Source organism: Heterodontus francisci, chromosome 7, assembly GCF_036365525.1.
Source record: "Heterodontus francisci isolate sHetFra1 chromosome 7, sHetFra1.hap1, whole genome shotgun sequence".
Classification (NCBI taxonomy): domain Eukaryota; kingdom Metazoa; phylum Chordata; class Chondrichthyes; order Heterodontiformes; family Heterodontidae; genus Heterodontus; species Heterodontus francisci.
This window is the reverse complement of record NC_090377.1, coordinates 59,590,902-59,618,379: the sequence shown is the minus strand read 5'-3', so window position 1 is coordinate 59,618,379 and position 27,478 is coordinate 59,590,902. Positions and strand designations below refer to the sequence as shown.

The following is a 27,478-nucleotide window of genomic DNA, read 5'->3' as shown; positions in this document are numbered from 1 at the left end:
TTTATGTGGCCTTCCAGAAGGAATTTGGAATAGTATCTCGGCCATTAGCTAAAGGTGAAGTTCATGGAATTGAAGGCAAATTAGTGACCACATTAGGAGATTGGCTGGGCATCAAAAGACAGACAGTAGGGATAATGGGCAAGTACTCTAATTGGCAGGATGTTACTAGTAGTGTCCCACAGAGGTGTGTGTTGGGGCCTCAACTATTTATCATATTTGAATAACTTAAATGATGGGATGGACAGCTATATAGCCAAATTTGCAGATGACATGAAGATAAGCAGTGTAAATGGAAGTGTAAAATTACAAAAAAAAAGAGATATAGACAGATTAAATGAATGGGCAAAACTGTGGCAAATGGATTTCAATGTAGAGAAATAGGAGTTCATTTACTTTGCACTTAAAACGGTTAGAGCAGGTTAATTTCTAAACAGTGAAAAGCTACAAACAGTAGAGGTCCAGGTTCATAGATCAAAATGTCATGAACAGGGACGTAAAATAATCAAAAAGGCTAACAGAATACTATCTAGAGGACTAGAATGCAAAGGGGTAGAAGTCGTGCTGCAGCTATACAAAGCCCTGGTTAGAGAAAACCTGGGGTACTGTGAGCAGTTTTGGGCATTGTATCTTAAGAAGAATTTTTTGGCCTTGGTGGCAATGCAGTGTAGGTTTACCAGAATTATATCTGGACTCAAAGGGTTAAATTACAAAAAGAAAGGACATTACACAAACTGGGATTGTATTCCCTAGAATTTAGAAGGTTAATGCTGTGATCAAAGTTTACAAGATATTAAGAACAGATACAGTAGATAGAGAGAGAAGCTATTTCCGCTGGTTGGGGCATCTAGGACTAGGGAGCACAGTCTAAAAATTCGAGCCAGACTTTTCAGCAGTGAAATTAAGAAACACTTTTACATACAAAGGGTGGCAAGCTCTGCAAACAGAAATTGATGTTACATCAATAGTTAATTTAAAAACTGAGATTTATAAGTTTTTGCTTTCCAAAGGTATTAAAGAATATGAGGCAAAGTTGGTTATACTGTGTTAAGTCACAGATCAGCCATGATCTCACTGAATGGTGGAACAAGCTCGAAGGGCTAAATGGCCGACTCTTGTTTCCATGATATTTCCAATGAGATTGCGAAATGTTTTCATCTGCTATCTTGAAATCTTGAGCTGTGAAGATCATTACTTGCCTGGTTTCAAGCACTTCCCCCACTTTCTGTCATTTACATAGTCAGTAGTTGTAGCGCACCATTCCTCTTCGCCATTTCCGTCAGTGGTACATTCGTAATACCAATTTTTTCCATACTTGAATGGGAAGACACAGGGCTTTCCATAAGCAGTTCCTTCAGTTGTGTAAATCTCTGTGGCAAGAAATATAAATGAATAAACTGTAGAAGTGTATCGAGATGCATTAACTTAGCTTTATATATTTGCTAAAAGGAACTATATTACATAAATACAACTTAGCTTAGACCTGGTTAATGTAATGAGTTTTTATGTTTTCTGATGCAACATGAGATACGTGGAGTCCAGTTAGTTAAAGATCTCAAACATGATTATTTACAGCTAGATTATATACAGTACAGAGCTAACTATTTAAAAAGAACCTTACTCTGGGTGTTACCGTTGCAGAGACACTCTAGTTCTGAGTCACATGACTGCGTCCTGGTACTCGGATCATTAGCATACTAAGATCTTAAAGGTCATCACTCTTAAAAGGCAATCATACAACATACCCCTTCTTTCCAAAAGGGAAGTCTCATATGCCAAAAAGTAAAAACACAAAATTAACACCAAAACTAGCTGTACAGGATATAGATTATAAAATTTACAAGTATAGAGGCTCAAAAGTCCATATATCGTTTTGGTGGCTTGCCAACTCTTGCTCAGAGAATTTGCGTCTTATCTGTTGCTGTTATTTCTGAAATTTCTCCCTCTCTGCATTCAGTTTCTATTGCTCTGCCTTCAGCCTGCTAATATACTCTGTTGCTTTTCTCATGACGACCACTTTTGAGGCCTTGTTATTCTTGGAAAACTCCAGCACCTCATCTCAAAGAGCCAACAGACAATGCTTCAACTCATTCCTCCTCTGCCTCTTCAGGACACTGTGTCCATTGCCTCTCCTCGCCATTTGTGTCTGAAAGCCTGGGGCTCAAGATCGAGGACTTGATAGGGGAGGAGGACTTGGCCTCATGGAGGTACCGGTCAGTTTTGGTTCGTTGTACTGGCGGTTCTCTAGAGAGCAGAGGAGAAGGCGTGGCATAGTTGTGCTGTTGCTGGGTTTCCAGACTACACCTTTTGATGCTGGCCAGAGTCTATGAGCGGGTTCGGTCCTTGGAGATTTCCCCTTGGCAATGCTTTTGTGCATAGTTATGACGTTGAGGTCCTGACACACTGGTAGTCCTGCCACTGCTGGTCCGTTTGTGTCTGCTAGGTAGAACATTCGTGGTTTCTATGCCGACTTGCTGCATTGCATTATTAGCGTGCCACTACAAGGAATGGGTGACCTGTTATATACAGATAGCTTGGCAGTTGTCAGTTTTATCATTGATTTCCAACAACTCTGGTACATACCTTTGAGTATTTGGACCGATAGGATATTTGCACTAGCGCCGGTCTCAACCTTGACCAAGTGTCCGTTTGCCTGCTTTCTTTGGGCACATGATGTTAGTAGTGGCGAAAGCTTTCGGTTGTTTGACTTCATCAACATGATGGGTCAGGTTCACAAAGTGCAACGCCTGTTTGTCTTCTGGCTGAGAATTGCTCCTCGTTGAGTCTCAACTCAGGTCTGTTTCGCTGTGGACTTCATATATCGGCTTGTGTTTACGCAGGTCTCTAGCGCTCTCCTTGCTGCTGTTGCTGCACCTGTCTGTTTGTCTGTGCCCTGCTGCAACTTCTGGCCGCGTCTTTGGAGCGAGAATTCCTCCATAGGTGGGCCCAGTTTCCATTTGCACTGCACGCCTTGCACATGTCTTGAAATGCAGAACAACTTCGCTGCGAGTGGGACAAACCATACTTACCACAGTTTGCTTACTCCTTTCAACCTGATTATTGTGCCGATGGTGTTGCCTACAGGTGCTGTTGTCCAGCTACAATGGCTTCGTATTTCCTGCTACCTTCCAGCAGCGCATCACTGCTGTGGCCTTTTATCCCAAAAGGTCTTTCTGAAATGCTTCAATGGGTGTCGATACAATCACTAGCTCCATTATTCAATTTAACAGCTCAGTTTCTGAGAAGTCGCATTCGTTGCCCTTACTACAGCATCTACTAATGTTCTGGTCGATTGATTCCTGTGGCTGTTACCCGTAGGACATCAATTCCAGGTGGTGAATTCAAAAATTCATTCAATTGGATTTGATCTTCTATCACTTTCCATATCTTTGCGGTCCTCTTCAGATAAGCCAGAAGTATTGATTCCGAGTAATCCCTCATTTCCAACTGCTATTAGTATTTTTATAGCTTGCTTTTCTCTCTCTAGTCTTACTTGGTCTGTAAAGCACAACTGCATTCTTTGTTTGAACAGTCGGAACACAGATAGGATACCCAAGGCCTTCCAATTAATGCTGGGAAATTTGGTATCCATATTCCTGCTGTTCTTTTGCTTAAAACTTGCTTTAGGACTTGGCTCTGTAACCCTACATCGTTTCCCATTTAAGAAGCTCTGTTGTTCAAAGTAGCTGCTTTTATTAACAGGAGCAGGTATTTGCTACTGCAAGTGCCTCCAGCACTTAAGCCTGTTCTATTTACTCAGCTGCTCAAGGGGCAGTTCAGTCGCTTTTTTTTTTGCTAGAGTTTGTTTATGTTCTTCATGCTCAATTGGGTTAATGGGGTTTTTTTTAAACTTTGGCTGCATGGATGAAGACTCTGCAGTGATCTGGGTTTTCCCACAATTTTTCTTAATGGACATGTCCTGTAATGGCGCCGACCTTGGTCAGCTTGAGAAAAGAGTTGGGTCTTTTGAAAAAACAGATCTTTTGAAGGCCTTCAAAGTTTTTTCTTAAAAAAAAGCAGTATCCCTCGCCCGTTGGCACAATGACTCACCCGATTTACTTGCAGCCTGTGTTCTGTGCTCTGTCTTCTGCAGCTGGAGACAAGTTCTTTTTTCACTGTTTGAGCCAGTTTTCTTTTTGAACTTTCTCTCTAATGGCTATCGGAAGGTCATTTTCAAGGCTGTTTTAACCATGATCTTCAACCTCAGACTTTGTCTTCTCATCACAGCTGTCACCATATAATGAGTTATTTTGTGTTGTCTGATTCAATATAAATGAGATGCGTGGAGTCCAGTTAGCTGAAGATCTCAAAAAGGTTTATTTACAGCTTGGCTATTATATACAGTACAGAGCTAACTATTGACAGAACCTTACTCTGGATGTTACAGTTGCAGAGAGACTCTGGCTCCAAGTCATAAGATTGTGCCTTGGTACTTGGCTCATTAGCATACTAAGATCTTAAAGGCACATCACTCAAAAAGCAACCATACAACAGCTAAGTAAAGGAATTACACTGCATTTTCCACCAGTGGCATTCAGGTTTCCTGCAAATCTCTAAATTAGTCTTTAAAGAAGAAAATCACTGCTGTGCATGGTGGGCCACTTTGATTTCCAAAATTTCAGTCTTTCTCAGGTTAAGCAGCTGTTAAAATAACAAGTTCCGGGCAGGACATAACTTCTTGAAAAGTTATGGCACATTTTCACGAGAAGCAACAGTGAAGGTTTTACCAAACCTTCAGTGGCCCAACACCATACCGAAACTACAAAATTAGATATAGCACATTATAAAACAAAGAACTCCCAAGAGAAACCTGCCCAATTCCTCAGGATATGTTCAAACAAAAGGGAAGGTATCTCCATCTTTTTTTAAACCAGCAGCTGCAGTGACAGGACATCCCCCTCAATTTCAACAGAAGTTGAAATTACTGCCAATATTTAGCAAAACAAAAGGCTCAGTTGTCTGAATACGTTTCACGACAAAACAAGTGGGAACTTCTAAAATGAAAGCTGCAGCTGCTTGATATGCCAATCACATGACCTCTGCATTTCTACATGATTAAAAATCAGAACATAAAGCAGTACACCCACTTAAAGATATTTCACCTTCAACCAGTGCTAAATAAACAGATTATTAAAAAAACTATTCCAACAATTCCTAAAGTTATAATAAACCTGAAATACCACAAATTATATATTCCCATTTAGTCGAAGCCTTCCTTTATTTTATAAACAAAAACAAATACTGGAAACACTCAGCAGATCAGGTAGCATTTGTGGAGAGAATAGAAGAGTCGATACTTCGGATGTGGGCCCTTCATTAGAATTGGAAGATATTACAGATAAACAGCATCTAAAAAAAAACAAAAAGGATGGGGGAGAAACACAACCAGGTTTACTTCTTAGTCTGTGACAAGTTACCTGATCTTCATGGAGATGATGTTGAGTGTTGCTATTGGCTTCAGTGGCCAAGTGAAAATTGGCCAGGCTTGCTGCTCCTGCTTGCTGTCCAGCAAACTCCTGATGCAAGTGTGCATGTTGGGTCACTACAGGGGTGAGTTCAGCTGTAATGCAGTTTAACAGCTTGCTGGCGTTCACTATCTCAGCTGATGCATGAAAAATGGCTGCTTGGACAGCGTGGCAAGGCACCTGCCACCTGTAGAACCATACCCCAATAAAGATTTAATGTTCTTTGGGAAAGTCATCAATCATATTCCAAAACTATCCATTTATTCCTGCATTATATATTTTTCGCATCTTATCTATTGTTACCATAACAACAACAATTTTCTCTTTATTGCCACACAGCATTTCTAGCACAGAGGCTGGATCAGTTGCTGCCCAGGGCTTGCCACGGCTATCCAACTGACTGGATGATGACCTTCTAGCCTTTTAATGTTGCAAAATGGGACACTCCAGCGAACAGATTTATCAAATTGTCAGCCTTGTTTATAAATCCTTCCATTGCCTCAACCCACTATCTATGCAGTAATCTTTGCATCACACAAGTGCCAGGCAATGACTATCTCAAACAAGAAAAGAATCCAACCATCTCCCCTTGATGTTCAACAACATTACCATTACTGAATCTCCTACCATCAACAACTATTGACCAGAAACTGAACTGGACCAGCCACATAAATGCTGCGGCTACAAGAGCAGGTCAGCGACTGGGAATTCTGCAGTGAGTAACTTACCTCCTGACTCCCCAATATCTGCCCACCATCTACAAGGCACGTCAGGAGTGTAATGGAATACTCTCCACTTGCATGGATGGGTGCAGCTCCAACAACACTCAAGAAGCTTGACACCATCCAGGACAAAGCAGCCCACTTGATTTGCATCCCATCCACCACCTTCAACATTCAACAGTGTGTACCATCTAAAAGATGCACTGCAATAACTCACCAAGGCTCCTTTGACAGCGCCTTCTAAACCTGCGACCTTTACCACCTAGAAGGCCAAGGGAAGCAGATGTATGGGAACACCACTACTGCAAGTTCCCCTCCAAGCCATACACCATCCTGACTTGGAACTATATATTACCATTTATTCACAGTCACTGAGTCAAAGTCCTGGAACTTCCTTCCTAACAGCACGGTTGGTGAACCTACACCCCAAAGAATGCAGCAGTTCAAGCAGGCAGCTCACCACCACCTTCTTAAGGGCAATTAGGGATGGACAATAAATGCTGACCTAGCCAGCAATGCCCACATCCCACAGACAAATACAAAAAGCCTCTCAACTCTGAACAGTTTTTTTTTTTAAAAGGTCGTGTGAGATGGACCAAAACAGAGGGGATTAGGAAGGTAATTCCAAAGTGCAGGGACTTGATGGTTCAAGGCTTTGATGAAGGGGAAGCAGAGAACATACAGTAGGCCACCAAAAGATGCAAGCTGGGACGTAGTGTTGTTCCACCTGACCCACAATTAGTGCTGTAAATACACTTATCTTCCCCTGAAGCTGTCCTCCCCTCCCATCAGCTTCCCAAAGCCTGGTAAACCCAGTCAGCCACTGTCAAACCTGTAAAACAGGTTAGATCAGAGGCTCCCAGCCTTATTAAAATATTTAAATTACCCACCTGCTTCTTGCGAGCAGCTTGGCTGCCCGTCCCTCGTCTTGCTAAACCCTGAAGTAGGTGGGCCGGAGTCAAGTTTCAGATTTTAAAAAATTGAATATCAGAGTTGACTCCAAATGACCTGTTTTTAGGTGTTAAAATTCAGCCCGATGTTGTACCCATGGGGGGAGACCAAAACTGGGAGCCAGAAATTAGGTAGTCATCAATAAATCCAATAAGAAATTCAGGAGAAAACTCTTTACCCAGACTGTGGAAGGCATGTGAGGTGAATAGCATAGAAACCTTTAAAGGAGAAGTTAAATAAACACATGAAGTAGTAAGGAAAAGGAGGTTATGCTGATAGGGTTAGATGAAGAGGTGTAGGAGGAGGCTTGTGTAAAGCATTAGCCAGTTGGGCTGAGTGGCCTTTTTTGTGCTGTACATTCTATGTACTATATGTAACAGACAAGAAAATAAAATGATGTCCTGTAAAGAGCTTTACTGGAAAACCTTATCCTTCCTACTGTCTGATTCTAATATCACTTGTCAGTTAACTATTTCCTATTTTTCACAAGCATTTTGCAGATCAGTCTCTCTTCTTGTGTGCAAGTATATTCGTGAGAGCAACCGCATATCTTTTCACACACTTCCCTTTGTTCCTTTTTAAATGCTGTTCATCTGTGATATATTCCAGTTTTCACAAAAGGTCCACACCCATCATGTTGACTGCTTTGTCTTCTCCACAGATACTGCCTGACCTGCTCAGCATTTTCAGCTTTTCTTTACTTCCAATTCATATCTTCCACCTAAGTTAAACTACAGCCACATTGACAAGTGATTATCAGGTGGAGCCAGCACAACACCTGAAAAACCATCACGTATTGTAAATATCATTGACATTCTGAAACTGTTTTATCAACATACTCGCCCAATCTGACGCTGAAGCTGGTAGAACTGGTTCAGTGAGTAAATTTGACATAGCCAGGAAAGGTGGGTCACACACACAGAGCTCTGTGGTTTCACAACAAATCAACTCTAGCGATAAAAACAGAAAGTGCTGGAAATACACAGCAGGTCAGGCAACGTCTGTGGAGAGAGAAGCAGAGTTAACGTTTCAGGTCTGTGACCTTTCATCAGAACAGGCAAAGGTTAGAAAAGAATTAGGTTTTAAGCAAGTGAAGGGGGTGGGGGTGGGGCGAAAGAAAACAAAAGGGAAGCTGTGTGATAGGGCAGGAGAGATTAAATAACAAAGCTGTCCTGGGACAAAGGCAAAGAGTGTGTTAATGCTTATGGTGAAAGACAAAGCATTAGTCCAGAGAGAGTGTTAATAATGAACAGCTCTATCTACATGAAAAACAGGCGCATGGTTAGAAAATAAAATAAAATAAAAATATAATATAAAATATTAAAAGGCCAGTCATGCTCTGAAGTTGTTGAACTCAAAGTTCAGTCTACAAGGCTGTAGAGTGCCTAATCGAAAGATGAGGTGCTGCTCCTTGAGCTTGCGTTGATGTTCACTAGCACACTGGAGCAGGCCAAAGACAGAAATGTTGGCATGAGAGCGGGGGTGTGGTGTTGAAATGGCAAGCAACCAGAAGCTCAGGGATCATGCTTTCGGACTGAGTGGAGCTGTTCCTCAAAGCAGTCACCCAATCTGTCTTTGGTCTCACCAATATAGAGGCGACCGCATTGTGAGCGGCGAATACAGTATACTAAATTGAAGGAAGTAGAGGTAAATCACTGCTTCACCTGGAAGGAGTGCTTGGGGCCTTGGATGGTGAGGAGAGAGGAGGCAAAAGGGCAGGGATTACACCTCCTGCGATTGCATGGGAAGGTGCTGTGGGAAGGGGACGAGGATGGGGATGATGGAGGAGTGGACCAGGGTGTCACGGAGAGATCGATCTCTTTGGAATGCTGACAGGGGAAGGGAAGGGAAGATATATTTGGTGGTGGCATCATGCTGGAGGTGCTGGAAATGGAAGAGGCTCTAGTGATGACAGACAGAACAGTAAGGCAACATATTTTAAGACTAAGGTGGGGTCTCTATGACAATGATTTTTGAAAAAATTTTCATGGGTTGTGGACCACAGTGGCAAGCATTTATTGCCCATTTTAAGTACCCTTGAAAAGGTGGTGAACCCCTTCTTGAACCGCTGCAGACCAAGTAGTAGTACACCCACAGTGCTGAGAGAGTGTTCCACGATTTTGACACAGCAACCATAAAGGAACGGCGATATATTTCCAAGTCAGGATGGCACGTGACTTGGAGGGGAACTTGAAGCAGTGGTGTTCCCTTGCACCTTCTCCCCTTGTTCTTCTAGGTGATAGAGGCCACAGGTTTGGAAGGTGCTGTCGAAGGAGCCTTGGCAAGTTACTGCACTGCATCTTGTAGATGGTACTGCTATGGCCACGTTGTTGGCGGGGGGCCGGGGGTTTGGGTGGTTCCCACTGTTCAACTCCTACCTGATTGCAGCAAGTGTGTTTTGTTATTAAGGTTTTAACCCCTTTGTGTTTTATTTGTCAAATAAACGGACAGCAACAGGTTTTCTTGCAGGTTTAAAACAGAAAATCAATTATTTATTGATCAATATGCCTTATCCCGAAATATCGCAACCACATCTATTCTCTCACACACGTAAACGAAAAAGCAGATATAGAGAAGAAAAGGGGTAAGAGGGTTTTAGTGGGGATAGGTTTTAGAATGAGGATCACGGTAAACTTGTTGAATTCTCTTGGAAGTCAATTTCTCATTGGTTGCAGCCTTGAGGTATTTGTAGATTTTTCTATTGGTTGAAAGTTCAGCTGAAGACAGTGGATCACTTCTACTTCACTGCTGTATAAAAAGTGTAGATATAGTATTCTACAGTAGGGCACATCCCTCTGGTTTGCTAGAAACAAGATTCTTGGAGACTGCTCCCTGGGTCTCTCTCTAGGCTGCCTTTTAAAAGGTAAAAATGTATCACATCTCAACTCTGCTGGAAGACAGGTATTTTCTTCTCTGTAGGGCAGCACAGTGGCGCAGTGGTTAGCACCGCAGCCTCACAGCTCCAGCGACCCGGGTTCAATTCTGGGTACTGCCTGTGTGGAGTTTGCAAGTTCTCCCTGTGTCTGCGTGGGTTTCCTCCGGGTGCTCCGGTTTCCTCCCACATGCCAAAGACTTGCAGGTTGATAGGTAAAATTGGCCATTAGCAATTGCCCCTAGTATAGGTAGGTGGTAGGGAAATATAGGGACAGGTGGGGACGTGGTAGGAATATGGAATTAGTGTAGGATTAGTATAAATGGGTGGTTGATGGTCGGCACAGACTCGGTGGGCCGAAGGGCCTGTTTCAGTGCTATATCTCTAAACTAAACTAAACTAGTAATCGATAATTGCCTAGGACATAGTTACTTCACCTTCTTTGTTTCAGAAGAACCCATTCAATTCAGAAATGTCACTTGATGGGTTCAATAAATCAGTTACAAAGTTTCCACTTCACACCTTCTTTGTTTCAGGAGTGTCCATTTAATTCAGAAATATTTCAGGATGGTGTAGAATGGGTGCAATTAATATCTCAACTTTGAAGATATTCCTTTGTCCCTCTCAGACAGTTTGAATATACAAAGGCTAAATCTTTTAACCTTTGGTGGCCATTTTGGAGTACATTGTTCACTTCTTAAAAAATCAATTTTAATAACTCTTCAGTTTTGGTCCATAACTTTTCATTGTCACATATCTTGTATGTGTGACAGTATGCACTGCTGCCACTGTGCGCAGGTAGTGGAGAGAGTGACTGTTTAAGTTTGTGGATGGGGTGCCAATCAAGCAGGTTGCTTGGTCCTCGATAGTGTTAAGCTTCTGGAATGTTGTTGGAGCCGCACTGTCCAGGAACTAAAGGTACACATCACAGAATTCAGAGTTAAGAGGTGATAATTGCACCCATTCTACACCATCCTGAAATATTCCTGAATTAAATGGATTCTCCTGAAATAAAGAAGGTGTGAAGTGGAAACTTTGTAACCGGATTTATTCTCATCTTGAACCCATCAAGAGAGACACTTCTGAATTGAATGGTTTCTTCTGAAACAAAGAAGGTGAAGTAACTATTTCCTAGCCTCTGATCTGTTCTTGTAGCCACAGTGTATCGCTGGTCCAGGTAAGTTTCTGGTCAATGGTAAGCCCCAAGATGTTGCTGGTGGGGGAATAGGTCAGTGATGGCAATCCATTGAATGTCGAGGGAAAGTGATTAAATTCTTTTGTTGAAGGAGGTCATTACCTGACATTTGTGGGGAACAAGATTTTACTTACCACTTATTAGCCCAAGCCTGTATATTGTCCAGGTCTCACTGCACGTGGGTGTGGACTACTTGATTATCTGAGGAGTTGCAAATGGGACTGAACACTGTGCGATCAGCAGCAAATATCCCCACTTCTGACCTTATGGAGGGAAGGACATTGATGAAGCAGTTGAACATGGTTCGACCCACGACACTGCCCTGAGGAACTTCTGCAGCAATGTCCTGGGGCTGAGGGGATTGGCATCCAATAACCACAACCATCTTCCTTTGAGCTGGGTAGGACTCCAGCTAGAGAGTTTTCTCCTCGATTCCCATTGACTTCAATTATACTTGGGCTCCTTGATGCCACACTCTGCCTTGATGTCAAGGGCAGTCACTCTCACCTCAGCTCTGGAGTTCAGCTCTTTTGTACATGTTTGGACCAAGATTGTAATGGAGGTCTGGAGCCGAGTGACCCTGGTGAACCCAAACTGAGCAGGTTATTGGTGAGTAAGTGCTGCTTGATGGAAATTGTCTTCAACAATGCTATCACTTTACTGATGATTGAAAGTAGGCCGATGGAGCAGTAATTTTCTGGATTGGATTTGTCCTGCTTTTTGTGCACACGATATACCTGGGCAATTTTTCACATAGATAGATGCCAGTGTTGTAGCTGTACTGGAACAGCTTGGCTAGGGTCGCGGCTAGCTCTGGAGCAGAAGTCTTCAGTATTACAGCCAGCATATTGTCAGGGCCTATAGCCTTTGTTGCACCCAGTACCTTCAGCCATTTCTTGATATCATGTGGAATGAACTGAAAGATTGACATCGCTGATGCTAGAAACTTCAGCAGGAGGCATCGATGGATCATGTACTTAGCACTTCTGGTTGAAGATTGTCTTTTGCACTATGCTGAAGTATTTGGAACCAACATGCTGGACTCTACCATCATTGAGGATAGGGATGTTTGTGGAGTCTCCTCGTCAAGTTGGTTGTTTAATTGCTCACCACCATTCACGACTGTACCTTAAATGACTAGGACTGGATATGACAGGACTGCAGAGCTTTAATCTGATCCATTTGTTGTGGGAGCCAAGTGCATTGGAATAAAGTGCAAGATGCTCTGTGATTTCACACTCCCCCTCTTTCCAGGAGGTGGTACATGAAACACAATTGGGAACAAAAATATTCAGTGGTGTCCTCGTGGCCACTGGGCACAAAGAATGGGAACATGCCCTCAATGAGGAAGTCAGAGTGGAAAAAAATAGGATCAGAACCTTTTTGGCTAGCACTTGGAGTTTGGGTAAGGTATTTCCTGTCTTATTTGGTTACTTTCCTGTGTGCTTGTTGCAGAGGGAGCTGCAACTTCTATTTTTGGGTCATGTGCTGGATTCCACAGTGCAATTTTGGGAAGAAATCAGTGTCCAGTTTCAGAATGAATAATCCCCTTGTTGGCTCTCTTTGCCTCTCCAGAAATGGTTTCTTCCCCCTACTGTACCAAGATGGTCTTTCCCCACTGGTTGCTGTCACCCCCCTGCCTGACCAATGCCACAACTTCCCCATGCCAAAAATCTGTGTTTCCCATCCATCTGGCACGGAGGAAATCCCAGAAGGATGTGTCTGGGCATTGGCACTAAGCTGTAAATGTTTCAACTGCACTTTTCTCATTATAAATGGTTTAAGCGAATACTTAACTCACTTATGCCAATTCCCGATCATGTCATATGACAACTTTGGGATGTCCCCTCCTGGGGAAGTGCCAATACACTAAAAACAGCATGCACTTAAACAGTGCTTGGGAAATTATTTTGTAAATTTCCCTGGTAAGGGAGGGGGAATTCATAAAGATTTTTGATCTCCTTTCTCCCCACTCCTACCCTAGCTACCCCAAGCATCCACAAACAGTTTCTTCTTCCCAAACTTCCCACAAGAAAACCCCAATTGCTGCATTTCTACTTGCATCCTGGAACAGACTATAAAGGTCTCAAAAACACATTCGTTATCTTAGTAAGTGTGTAGCCAGAACTTCTAGCAAGTTCTTGGTCATTCCCCAGCACTTGAGACAAAAGACAAGGCACACGATTCATTACATAGTTAAACATATAATCACCTCCAAAATCACCAATTTACAACATATGAATGTGTGTGGATACACTCATTTAACCTGTAGGTTTCAGGTGAGGGGAAATTTAGAAAGTTTAAAGGAAAAGGACAAGACACCAAAGCAGGGTAGCAATATGGGTAATGACAACCAGATTGTGACAGGAAGGGACAGTGCATACAAATATAGTACACCAGCAAACAGGGTCAGAATAGGGAAAAATGGCAAAAAGACAGAATTCTAGGCTCTTTATCTGAATGTACATAGCATTCATAAGAAAGATGAATTGATGGCACAGATAGAAATAGATGGGTATGATATGATATGATAGCCATTACAGAGACTTGATTGCAAGGTGAGCTAGGCCAAGAACTGCATATTCAAGGCTATTTGACATTTCAAAAGGATAGGAAGAAAGGAAAAGAAAAAGGAGGTGGGGTAGCTCTACTAACATAGGATGAGATCAGTACAGTCGTGAGAAATGATCATGCCTTGGAAGATCAAGATGTAGAATCAGTTTGGGAGGAGTTAAGGAATAGCAAGGGAAAGAAGTAACTGGTGGGAGTAGTTTGTAGGCCCCTAACAGTAGCTACACTGTAGAATGTGCATCAAGAAATAATGGGCGCTTGCAAGAAAGGTACTGCAACAATCATGGGCAATTTTAATCTTCATATAGATTGGACCTATCAAATTGGCGAAGGTAGCCTGGAAGAGGAGTTCATAGTGTATTCGGGACAGTTTTTTTTTTTAAGAACAATACCAGCGACCAGGCTATTTTAGACCTGGTAATGTGTAATGAGACAGGATTAATTCAATGATCTCATAGTAAGGGACCCTCTCTGGAAGAGAGATCATAACATGATAAATTACACTCTCAGTTTGAGGGTGAGAAACTTGGGGCTGACACTAGTACCTTAAACTTAAATGAAGGCAATTACAAAGGTACAAAGACAGAGTTGGCTAAAAAGAACTGAGAAAATAGGTTAAAAGGCAATACAGTAGATAAGCAGTGGCAGATATTGTTTAGAGTTATGAAATATCTCCTCAAAAGATATATTCTATTGAACAAGAAAGACTCTACGAGAAGAATGGCTAAGTTAGTTAAGGATGGTAACAAATTGAAAGAAAAGGTGTACAATTCTGCAAAGATTAATGGTAGACCAGAAGATTGGGAAACATTTTAGAAACCAGCAAAATAATTTTTTTTTTTAAAAAAAAGAGTAAATAGAATGAGAGTAAACTCGCAAGAAATATAACAGACAGCAAGAGCTTCTACAAGAAAAAAAAGTGGCTGAAGTAAACGGTGTTTGCTTACAGGACGAGACTGGGGAATTAATACTGGGAAACAAGGACATGGCAGACACTTTGAACAAATATTTTGTATCTGTTGTCACAGTAGAAGACACTAAAAGCATCCCAATAATAGTAGAAAATCAGGGGGTAAAAGAGAGTGAGGAACTTAAAACAAATCACTAGAGAAAAAGTACTAGGAAAACTAATGGGACTAAAGGCTGACAAGTCCCCTAGACCTGATGGCCTGCAAAGAAATGGCTAGAGATAGTGGATGCATTGGTTGTAATCTTCCAAAATTCTCTAGGTTCTGGAAAGGTCCCAGTGGACTGGAAAACCACAAATGTAATGTCCCATTCAAGAAAGGGAGACAGAAAGCAGAAAACTATAGGCTAGTTAGCCTAACATCTGTCATTGGGAAAATGCTGGAATCCATCGAGGAAGTAGCAGCAGGACATTTCAAAAATCATAATACAAATCAAGCAGAGTCAACATAGTTTTATGAAAGAGAGATCATGTTTGAGTATGTAGCTTCAGGGGTGGATTAAGAGAAACCAATAAATGCAGCATATCTGGATTTCCAAAAGGCATTTAAAAAGGTGTCCCATAAAAGGTCACAAGACAAGATAAGAGCTCATGATATTGGGGGGTAATATTAGTTAGCCACTCCTCTATCCAAGCTAACAGAAAACAGTCAGGATAAATGGGTCATTTTCAGGGATGCCACAGGGATCAGTGCTGGGGCCTCAACTATTTACAATCTATATTAATGAAGGGTGAAGGGACAGAGGGTATTGTAGCCAAATTTGCTGACCATACAAAGGTAGTGGGGAAAACAAGTTGTGAGGAGGACACAGACTGCAAAGCGATACAGATGGTTAAGGGAGTTTGCAAAAATTTGGCAGATGAAGTATAATGGGGGAAAATGTGAGGTTATCCACACAATGGGCTGAATGGCCTCTTTCTATGTAACTTTTCTATGGTTCCATGGTTCTAACAGAAAAACAAAACATTTAAATAGAGACAACAGAATGCTGTGATACAGAGGGATCTGGATGTCCTCGAACATGAAACAGAAAAGGTTAGCATGCAGGTACAGCAAGTAACAAGGAAGGCAAATGGAATGTTGGCCTTTATTTAAGGGAATGGAGTATAAAAGTAGGGAAGTCTTGCTACAATTGTACAGTGCGTTGGTGAAACCACATTTACAGTACTGCATACAGTTTTAGTCTCATTTAAAGGAGGGATATACTTGCATTGGAGGCAGTTCAGAGAAGACTCACTAGGCTAATTCATGGGATAAAAGGTGTTGTCTTATGAGGAAAGGTTGAGCAGGTAGGGCCTATACTCACTGGGCTTTAGCAGAATGAGAGGTGATTTTATTGAAACATACAACATTCTGAGGGGACTTAACAGGGTAGATGCTGAGAGGATGTTTCCCCTCATGGGGGAAAATCTAGAACTAGGGGGCACAGTTTCAGAATAAGGGGTCTCCCATTTAAGATGGACACGAGGAGGAATTTGTTCTCTCAGGAGGGTCACTATTCTTTGGAATTCTCAACCCCAGAGAACAGTGTCATTAAAATGTTCAAGGCCGAGTTAGACAGATTTTTGATTGACAAGGGAGTCTAGGGTTACGGGAGGCAGGCAGGAAACTGGAACGGAGGCCATGATCAGGTCATGATCTTATTAAATGGCAGATGTTATGATCCTGGTGGGGTTTTTTTTCAGGAAGTTTGCGGTGTGTCTTTAAGTCAGCAAAGGACCAGTACTGCTTTAAGAACAAGCAAGCCTCAGAAGTTATCAAGACGGTGCATTCTGGTTGCTGTTGAGACTGAACCAACCAATTTCAGCTAGTGCATCCTGGTTTCCTTGGATACAGCCACTCAGACGAAGTTAAATATACAATGTTGTAATTAATTTTTAAAACTAGCTGAAAAACTGGCTTTTGACAGACACGGACTATCTGCCAGCATATAATGAAGGAAATAGGAGAGCTCACCCTCTGTCGGATTAAACTCTATTTATTATACACTCTCAAAATTTTAAAGTAGCTTCAAGCCAGATTAATTTCTTAAAATAACCAATTACTTTAACTACTGAACTGTAATTGCTGAATTCATCGCTGTAGAAGAAGAGCATCACTTCAACGGCTGAATTAGACTGCTGACTATCCTACTGTTGAAAAACATTTTATCCCCCCCAATCGGATGGCTGCGAGGATTTCAAGCAACCTTCGAATGTTCCACATTGGAAGATTCCACTTCGGGAGGAGTGTAAATCTGCAAGGACTTTGTTACTTTTTAAAAACAATGTTGTTTATATCTTAGTAGTGTTTAAGAATTCAGTTTTCTCTAATCAACAGTTCATTTGTTCATCTAAAGATACCTGATTTGGTTCGCCTCATTCAGGGTTAATAGATGGTTCAATTCAGCTATGGTTTTCTTGAATTTGGAAGCTTTAAAGTGATATGTTAGGCAATCTGTGGAGGGACAGGACTGAATTGACTGTTTCTCACACCACAATCAGAATCATATATTTTCTTTATGGGCTTTGACTTGAGTCATAACACAAAGGACAGCATTACCCCTGAAATAATCAAGAGTGCCAAGCCTGCTATACTCTCAGCACTACATGAACAGCTATGCCTGTGCTGGGACGAGGGAGCAGTACCCCAGGACATGCGCGATGCCAACATCATCACCCTCTATAAAAACAAAGGTGACCGCGGTGACTGCAACAACTACCGTGGAATCTCCCTGCTCAGCATAGTGGGGAAAGTCTTTGCTCGAGTTGCTCTGAACAGGCTCCAGAAGCTGGCCGAGCGCGTCTACCCTGAGGCACAGTGTGGCTTTCGTGCAGAGAGATCGACTATTGACATGCTGTTCTCCCTTCGTCAGATACAGGAGAAATGCCGTGAACAGCAGATGCCCCTCTACATTGCTTTCATTGATCTCACCAAAGCCTTTGACCTCGTCAGCAGACGTGGTCTCTTCAGACTACTAGAAAAGATCGGATGTCCACCAAAGCTACTAAGTATCATCACCTCATTCCATGACAATATGAAAGGCACAATTCAACATGGTGGCTCCTCATCAGAGCCCTTTCCTATCCTGAGTGGTGTGAAACAGGGCTGTGTTCTCGCACCCACACTTTTTGGGATTTTCTTCTCCCTGCTGCTTTCACATGCGTTCAAATCCTCTGAAGAAGGAATTTTCCTCCACACAAGATCAGGGGGCAGGTTGTTCAACCTTGCCCGTCTAAGAGCGAAGTCCAAAGTACGGAAAGTCCTCATCAGAGAACTCCTCTTTGCTGACGATGCTGCTTTAACATCTCACACTGAAGAATGCCTGCAGAGTCTCATCGACAGGTTTGCGTCTGCCTGCAATGAATTTGGCCTAACCATCAGCCTCAAGAAAACGAACATCATGGGGCAGGATGTCAGAAATGCTCCATCCATCAATATTGGCGACCACGCTCTGGAAGTGGTTCAAGAGTTCACCTACCTAGGCTCAACTATCACCAGTAACCTGTCTCTAGATGCAGAAATCAACAAGCGCATGGGTAAGGCTTCCACTGCTATGTTCAGACTGGCCAAGAGAGTGTGGGAAAATGGCGCACTGACACGGAACACAAAAGTCCGAGTGTATCAGGCCTGTGTCCTCAGTACCTTGCTCTACGGCAGCGAGGCCTGGACAACGTATGCCAGCCAAGAGCGACGTCTCAATTCATTCCATCTTCGCTGCCTTCGGAGAATACTTGGCATCAGGTGGCAGGACTATATCTCCAACACAGAAGTCCTTGAAGCGGCCAACATCCCCAGCTTATACACACTACTGAGTCAGCGGCGCTTGAGATGGCTTGGCCATGTGAGCCGCATGGAAGATGGCAGGATCCCCAAAGACACATTGTACAGCGAGCTCGCCACTGGTATCAGACCCACCGGCCGTCCATGTCTCCGTTATAAAGACGTCTGCAAACGCGACATGAAATCGTGTGACATTGATCACAAGTCGTGGGAGTCAGTTGCCAGCATTCGCCAGAGCTGGCGGGCAGCCATAAAGACAGGGCTAAATTGTGGCGAGTCGAAGAGACTTAGTAGTTGGCAGGAAAAAAGACAGAGGCGCAAGGGGAGAGCCAACTGTGCAACAGCCCCAACAAACAAATTTCTCTGCAGCACCTGTGGAAGAGCCTGTTACTCCAGAATTGGCCTTTATAGCCACTCCAGGCGCTGCTTCACAAACCACTGACCACCTCCAGGCGCGTATCCATTGTCTCTCGAGATAAGGAGGCCCAAAAGAAAAGAAAAGAATAACACAAAGCAGGCTCGAGGAGCCAAATGGCCTACTCCTGCATCTATTTATATTTTTATGTTTGTATGGTAGAACCCCCAAAGTAATCCAGCCAGATCGGTCAAAGGAAAAAGTCAGTTATATACTAGATATAGTCAAGTTTGTGGCCCTTGGGTCTTAAGAAGCAAAGATAGGCATCAGGGGGAAAAACCTGGATGCGAGTTGGTGAAGATTTGGCTGGAGCAAAAGGGCATTAACATTTAAGATGAGTGAGTGGTTAAGAAAATTGATGGCTGTAGAAGTACTGCAGCAAATGGAAAGCCAAAGGCTAGGCAGCTGAGCATGTGAAAATGCAGTTAAGTAATGTGAGAGAGTTTCCCCACCCCCTTTTCAGAGACAAATGCAGAAGGAAGTGAGGTCAGACGTGAGTAGCGATATTTTGGTGGTGTGGGATACAGGGAAGTGGCTGGATCTCTGGCAAGGCTGAGTTAGACAGATTTTTGATCGACAAGGGAGTTGAGGGTTACGGGAGGCAGGCAGGAAACTGGAGGAGAGTTTATATGGGAGAAGTTTAGACAGGACAGAACAGCAGTGAATACAGAGGAAAGACAGCAAGAATTCAGATGGAGATTGCAATCACTGAGGTCAAGGAGTACCTCAATGCAGGGGCTGAGGGAAGTAGACAACCACCTCTAAGCCTTACCCTGAGTTTCAAGTTCCTTTCTTCCCTCAATCTATGCACTAAGGATTTTAAAAGGGAGGCAAGAAGATTGTATAGGGCAGGTTATTCAAAAAGGAGAAAGTTCCAAAGGTGCAAGCAGACAGACCAAAATATAATTTGTGTGATAAGTGCCTCAATGGGCTCGTTGGAGAATGCCAAGAGAAGCACAGAGGGCAGGCTTGTACTTATTAAAGGGAATTCAAACCAGGAATTGTGGACAGACAGAGAAGTTTGATTACACAGGCAGGGCACAGGTTGCGAGAGACATGTCCTGATCAGAAACAGGGAACAGACACAATGAAACTGTACAAAATTAAAGTCTGAGACCCAGTGGTGGAATGAAGTTGATTTACAGACAATGCAGAATCAGATTGGATTATCTATGAACGATGTCCAGGGTTAGAATCAGCACATGTTCTAAATGAGGAAGTTCATACAATTGTTGGAACACTTTACACTGCAAGTGAAACTATGACTTCCTGCTTCTGTATAATGGTTGACTGTGCTTTTTCTCATTGCCTTCATATTAAACCTTCAAAATATTGCCATAATCAGCAGAAGAGTTTGACAACAGCCTTGCCAGTATCAATGGAAAACACAAATTTAAATGTTCACTAGTCAACATAAAAACATATTGCATTCAGTGAGGATATCTAAATTAATAGTATTTTGCCATAATTCATCAAGTCTGCATCCCTACTTACTTTCTGGGATTGAAAACAACATAGATAAGGAATGAAAATGTCCCCTGGTCCCTTTGATTCAGTCCTTCTAGAATAATGCTGCTTAATGGCACAGAATTTTCTGGTGGGGCATCTCACAGTGTTGCTCAGTTGATTAGATTTTTCTCCCCTCATCCTTCAGTTCGAAAAAGTTGTGCCGCAAATTGCTGGACGTGAACGTGAGCTGCTATTGGCATAGTAAGGTCAACAGTGCATCCAAGACCTTGGTGAATGATGGGACCAACTGTCTATATGCTTGATTCTCATTGAGAGAGAAAGAAACAGAGGAATGACAAAGCGATAGTCAAATTAGATACAGGAAGAGGGGGAAATAAAGATTGGATTAAGTGAGTGGGTAGACAAAGTGGAAAAAGGTTTTTTTAAAAAAAATGTAACCTCCATAACAGTTTGCTATCTGCAAGAATCAGACTCTATACTTTCAAGTGCTTCATTTTTGTGCCAGAGAAGGGGAGTGGAATTGCAAGAGCATAAATCCTCATCATTAAAAGGGCCCTTATATTATTAAGTACCATCCCTAACTTTCTGCATCAGGTTTAATTTGTTTCAACAGCAGATTTGCAGCAATTTCTTGAAACTCGTAGGGAGATTAACAGCAAGCTCCTGATTTAGCGAGGCTAACAGTGGAGCAGTTCCGACCATCCAACTGTTTGTGGATATTCGCACCGCTGGACATCTCTTCCTTGCCACAAATTACTGGGTTATTTACACGTTAATAACAGCAGGCACATTAAACTCCCAGGATTTTCTGAGAAAATCCTGGTCCAATAAATTCAGTTCAAGGTTCACAGTTCAAGAAAGTAGCCCACCCCCACCTTCAAGGGCTGTTAGTGATGGGCAATAAATGCTGGCCTAGCCAGTGATGCTCACATCCCATGAACAAATAAAATGTGTCAATTATCTGTGCTGCTTAAATTGCTAAACATTAAATTGACAATATCTGAGATTTATCAACAATTGCAAGAACTTTCAATTTTGACAGGGATGATCAGATTGTGGCAATTTTACACCTTCGAAGTTCAAAGTTCCGTCCAATGTGTTACGGAAGAAAAGTAAACAGAGCTCATCACAATTTCCTGTATGTTGAAATTCTAGTTGGTAGGCGCATGGATCTTCATACATAGGCCAAAGAAGACACTTAATTCTAGGAGACATATTTACCAACTTTAAAAGGCGGGGCTAAAGTGTGGCGAGTCGAAGAGACTTAGCAGTTGGCAGGAAAAAAGACAGAGGCGCAAGGGGAGAGCCAACTGTGTAACAGCCCCGACAAACACATTTCTCTGCAACACCTGTGGAAGAGCCTGTCACTCTAGAATTGGCCTTTATAGCCACTCCAGGCACTGTTCCACACACCACTGACCACCTCCAGGCACTTACCCATTGTCTCTCGGGATAAGGAGGCCAAAGAAAGATTTACCAACTTATCAGTTTAGACCCTAAGTTCAGTTTCTGGGATGGTCACAATTGCACGTAAATCACTAGAAAATCCCCCTGAACAAACAGCCTGGATGAGATACTTTCCAATGTTGAAGTAGTACAAAGAACTCACCAACTCGCAAGCCAAATTATCTTTCTGCTGCATATGACCTTTTCTGGCCTGTTTGGACTAAAAGCCTTCCCAAGAAAACTTATTTCCATTTCTGATAACGTATGAAGCGTTTGGCATGTTACAAGTTAACTTAAGCAAGGTTGCATTATTTCTGCTCCTTTCCTCTCCTTGAAACAAAGTGCTCTGAACCAATATAAAATTCCATAGAATTATGGCTAAGAACAGGTGAAAGTTCTCCCAGTAAAGATGGGCATTCAGCCTGGAATTCAAAAGGGCAACACTGAGATGAACAAGGCAGTCAATGATGATTTATATTTTCTTTCCTATGAGTCTGCGAGATGCACACATCTCTAATGAATGTGAGCAGGAAGCCTTCTCCCAGAACTTTGCTATTTGCGCCTATTAAGGCTTCTATTATGGTAATTTAGCACCTGAGGCAATGAACCAACACTCTTGTTGTCAGCAGCAAGTAATCTCTACTCATGTTTGGCTTTGCAACTGATGCAAAACCTCAAGTCCACAAACGCCATTTACATCTGCCACCTGCGTATGAACTTTCAACACACTGGGATGAGTACAGGCCAGCAACATAATTCATTGCTAACATAAACAGATCTTAACCTGACCATAGAGAAGCTCATTGTCAGACTGTCAAAGTTATAAGTGCAACTTTGAATCCATTTAGTGTATACAGGTGCTTTAAAGTCTTTCCAGCCAAATAAACATGTAGTTTCCCTTCTGCTGCGGAATCATTCTGTACTATAAACAGGATGAGTCCCTTAGTTTTCTACTTCAACACTATTGCAAACAATCTTACCCATGCTATTTGTTAGCAAGGGCAACAGCTAAATTTCTAAACTTAATATAAAGCCAGCATAACCGAGATGTGAAAATTTCCTCTCAAATTCCACCTTCATTGTAGGGAGGTCCCTGGACTCCTGACAAGGGCAGGGTTTAGGATAAATTATATTCCTATGCGTGGATCAGAATCTAGCCACTGTCCAAGATTCCCCTGCTAAACACACCAATGCATTTTCATTTTATGACAACATTCAAAGAATAAGTCAGAGATGTTCAGCAATCTTCAGCAAAAACTCTACTTATTTACTGTCAAAATTCTCTAAATTTAATGAAAGTCTTGAATTCATCATAGTTGATATCATGTTTAATGTCCAATGTAAATAACTTGCTTAGCAAAACACTCATTTTATACATTACAACTACATTACCATTTATACTGGATACCAAAATGCTACTTACTATGATATGGTTGCTCACAAATGTCATGGTCATCACCACTCTGTTTCCATGTATCAGTTGCATCAATACTCACTGTTGGTGAACCATTTTTGACAGTCAGTTTATAAGAGGATGAGCCATACACTGTGCTATCTTTGCAGCGCCACCACAAAGTTGTAACTTCTGCATCACACTCAAACATTTTTAATGGTTGTTTCTTGTTGTCAAAATCAAGGCCAAGGCATTTTTTAATGCCAATATTAAACAGCCGATGCTCAGACACCCACTTCCATTGCTGAACCTGTTCTAGCTGATTGCATTTGTCAATAGCAATTCCAGAGGAATCTACTTTGAGGCATTTTGTAGTATTTCGATGCTGGATGGCAAAGATGCCATTACCTAAGGGACAAGAAAAAAGACAAAAGATATGAGAAACTCAAACAATTTAAACACTTTATTTCAAAGAGGAAGCTCATCTCGTACATGAGGAACAAATATACAAATAATATAAAAGTCTAACTGACCAAAGCACCAGCTTTCAAACTGGCATCCACAAGATAATTTAAAAAAATATATATTTTTTTGCAATGACAGCACTGTATCCTTTGGGTGATTGGCACAGTCTTTCATGAGTTAAGACTGATGGACCCACACTAAAAAAATGTATTAGGGCACAGGGGAATTATCCAGGTATTCCCTTGTTGACCATTGTGCACTGCATTATGCAACAGGATGATACCTGATCATGAAATTTATTTAGAATTCCACTCTCAATCCCAGAATTAATGCCAATTATTACAAACATGTACACGCAAAATATTTTACTTCCCTTTATGCTATATGACACACCTTGTTCTTATAGAATGAAAGGGGATTTTTAAGTATTGTAATTTCAATACTAATGTTCTTATGGGTGAGTCATGGGTACAGTACCAATACTAAAGAGTAAAGAAAAAAACTACACAACACTTCAATTACAGAAAATACAAAATAAAATGCTGCTCACAAGATGAGATGCCTGCATTTAATGATTCTCCATCAGCATGTGGAGTGAGATAAATAGCTTCAGATCATAATCAGTAAATTTCATACAATGTTGTCCTACACAATGTTTAACAAGATTTATAAAAGCTATTGCTGTGCTAAATAGAAAATTCAATGAGAAGTAATTTTGTTGGCAGGTGAAGAATAAAGCAGCAACCATTCTGTCCACAAACTTAGAAGATGGGAGTAACTGGACAATTAATACAGGACCCACATAGGTATAATTTGTATGCTTACCAATAATTTGATGGAAAATTAAGCTTATATGATAGAAATGCTTTTTTAAGCCAAATTAGGAGCAGATATTGGATTACATTATCAAGTGAAGCAAAGCACTGGCAACATTTCTTTCCCCTCACACACCACAAAGCAAGCTCACAAAACCTAGATCTCATTGATCTGCAATCAAGACTCAAGACAGTAAAATGGCAACCCTGATTAAACCAAAATCATTGGTAAGCATCATGATTTGAGTGAAAATTGTTCATCCATTTCCCTCCCAGATGCCATTCCATTTGATTTTGTCAACTAAAATAGAGGCTTCTGGAATGCTGTACTTTCAACTAGCAGCTTGTCAACTCAGCCACAGGACCACCTGTCACTCAAATACGTCAACCACACTTCGGCAGGTTTATACAGTTCTCAGTAGGAAAGCCACATTAAATTCTAACTGCCAATGAAAGTATCGAGAGAAAGTGACATTTCCAACTCCAAATGTACCCCCTCTGCACAATCACGTTAATATCTGACAGGAATCATAAGGAGGATTGGAATTCAGACCCACTCAGCTACAATTATGTTCAAATGGGTTGAGCATCCTGCAAGTGGGAACAAAATCAAAAGGAACGGACAGGGGCAAACAAATGTTCAAAATTGAAGTCCAGTGCTGTTCTTTCCCAAGCGAACTTTTAAATGAATATGCATAGAGGCCTTTGCAGAAGCTCAGTATTTAGCTGGAACACGTTTTCCAGAAATTACCAGTCCACCCCGACCAGAAAACAGTTGCAAGTGAGCAAACAGGCGACTTCCTTCTTCACCGGTGTTGGGATAGTTGGAATTGAGCCAGGGACTATCCAATCTTACTCGAGGAGCAATTGTTTCTTGTCATTAAAGCCGGGAAGATAATAAAATCCCATTAATAATCGACATATCGTGCAAAAACGGCATTTAATATATTGACAGGAAACACAAAAATCGATATTTACTAAAAATACACGACAGCTATGCATACATATATCGCTACTGCTCTAAACTTAACCGCACCTGTACTCTGAGAAGCTGCTATCGCCCAAAGCTCAGCAAAGACTTCAAATATCAGAAAAAAATAAAGATGCATCTGTCCGCAGCACCACCTCTTCATGTCTGCGCAGTTTCCAGAATGTTTCTGGTACTCACACTGCGATGCCGGCGGAATATGAAATTAACCGAGCCTGTCCTCACCCCGCTGCTGCTCCACACAAACAACACCACACTCGATTGGCGGAGGCAAGATGTCCTTCAATTAACAGTTTCTTATTGGCTGGTCACCATATGCATAATTCACCATATCTCAAAAGCCACCAGAAACAAAAGTGAAAGCCATTCCCATCCAGCTTTTTAAAAAAAATTAACCTTATCTGTTTGAACAAATACATTGACTGCATCAGTAATTAAACGCGTTAACTGACCTTGGAATATCAATTTCTTTAGGGGTTTTATATGTTTGAATGGTGCACGTATTAAGTTATTTCCGGGAACGCTTAGATTCCTGTGCTCTTATGGAACTTAAACCTGTCTGGGTCTTCTGCGTGCTCACATATATATGGGTTTGTGATTTTCATCTAGGCAGTAGCAATCATAACATATAAGATTTAAACCGTGATTAAAGGCGTTCAAGAGATAGATGTTCCTTTAGCTAATCATGAAACACCATAAAGAGACAAGGACAAAACTAAAACGAAAGCAAAAGGCATACACGAAGTACATAGGCAATAAAGGAGGGTGACAGAAAGGAATATGCAGAGGTTAGGAAATAAGTTTTAAAGAAGCAGTTTGGAAAGCAAAGAGGAACTAAGGAATTGAATAATTAAGCACTAAAACATAAATAAGAAAAGAAAAATCAGGATAAGGACACTAGGGACAAGCTTAACTCAGGCAATGACAGCAAAATGGCAGAAATATATATTTTTTTATCATTCATTCAGGGGATGTGGGCGTCGCTGGCCAGGCCAGCATTTATTGCCCATCCCTAATTGCCCTAACTGAGTGGCTTGCTAGGCCATTTCAGAGGGCATGTAAAAGTCATACACATTACTGTGGGTCAGATGGGTTTTTTTTTTACAACAATCGACAATGGTTTCATGGCCATCATTAGACTAGCTTTTTAATTCCATATTTATTAATTGAATTCAAATTCCACATTCTGCTGTGGTGGGATTTGAACCCATGTCCCCAGAGCAATACCCTGGGTCTCTGGTTTACTAGTCCAGTGACAATACCACTACGCCAACGCCTCCCCAAATTGAATAGTTTAATTTGCCTCAGTATTTACCAGGGAAACTAAGGTGGGCATGACATTAGAAGAGATCAAAAAAGGTACAAAAGAACTATTCTCCCAGGTACTTTAGGTGTCAAGGAGTCTCTGAGGTGGCCAAAATGGGGTCTTGAGCATTAACGCCTGGTTAGCGTGCCTTTGGCGCAAGACACCATCTTGTCAAGGGAGTTTAAGTGCGCTTAGAACTGCCGCCCCAAGGATGATTAGGGCTGTGATGACCAATTAAATTTGCTCCTAATGCTCATTAAAGAGGCTGCATGTCATTTTGTTGGCTAGCGCTGCAGTTAACTACGGGCTGCATTTTACATTCCCACTGCCGAAATCAGTGGCGGACGTAAACAATGGCAGTCTCTCCATGCGAACCGCAAGTCGCGGAGCCGCTGCGATATTAAACACTGCAACTCAATTAAATGTCCAGGGTGGACAGACCGCTCCCCCCCCCACTGATGATGTGGAGGAGCGGGCGGTCCGTGCCCAACAATGGGCTCAACTGCCTTTGCGCAGGCGCTGACATAATTTTTAAAGCGCTTCGAGCCCCATTGTTACATTTAAATATTTTAAGGAGAATGGATTTTTTTAAAATTAAATTAATTCATCGTGCCCCTCTCCCACCCCCGAACAACCATAGATTTAATTCCTTGCCTTCCCCCCAAAATACTTACATT

The 27,478-nt window shown here is 41.9% G+C and overlaps 1 protein-coding gene across 2 annotated transcripts in view; it reads right to left on the bottom strand.

Annotated features, from left to right (window-relative positions):
- The window catches only part of ly75 (lymphocyte antigen 75), a 151,735-nt gene extending 125,999 nt beyond the window's left edge, over positions 1 to 25,736 (bottom strand). For both annotated transcript variants that reach the window (XM_068035268.1, XM_068035269.1), the window contains exons 1-3: positions 25,544 to 25,736; positions 23,258 to 23,635; positions 1,197 to 1,367 (exon numbers count right to left, since the gene is read on the bottom strand). In XM_068035268.1, the coding sequence (XP_067891369.1) occupies positions 1,197 to 1,367; positions 23,258 to 23,635; positions 25,544 to 25,640 (646 nt within the window). In that variant the 5' untranslated portion in view covers positions 25,641 to 25,736. The remainder of the gene's footprint in view (positions 1 to 1,196; positions 1,368 to 23,257; positions 23,636 to 25,543) is intronic.
- Positions 25,737 to 27,478: the final 1,742 nt, after the last annotated feature.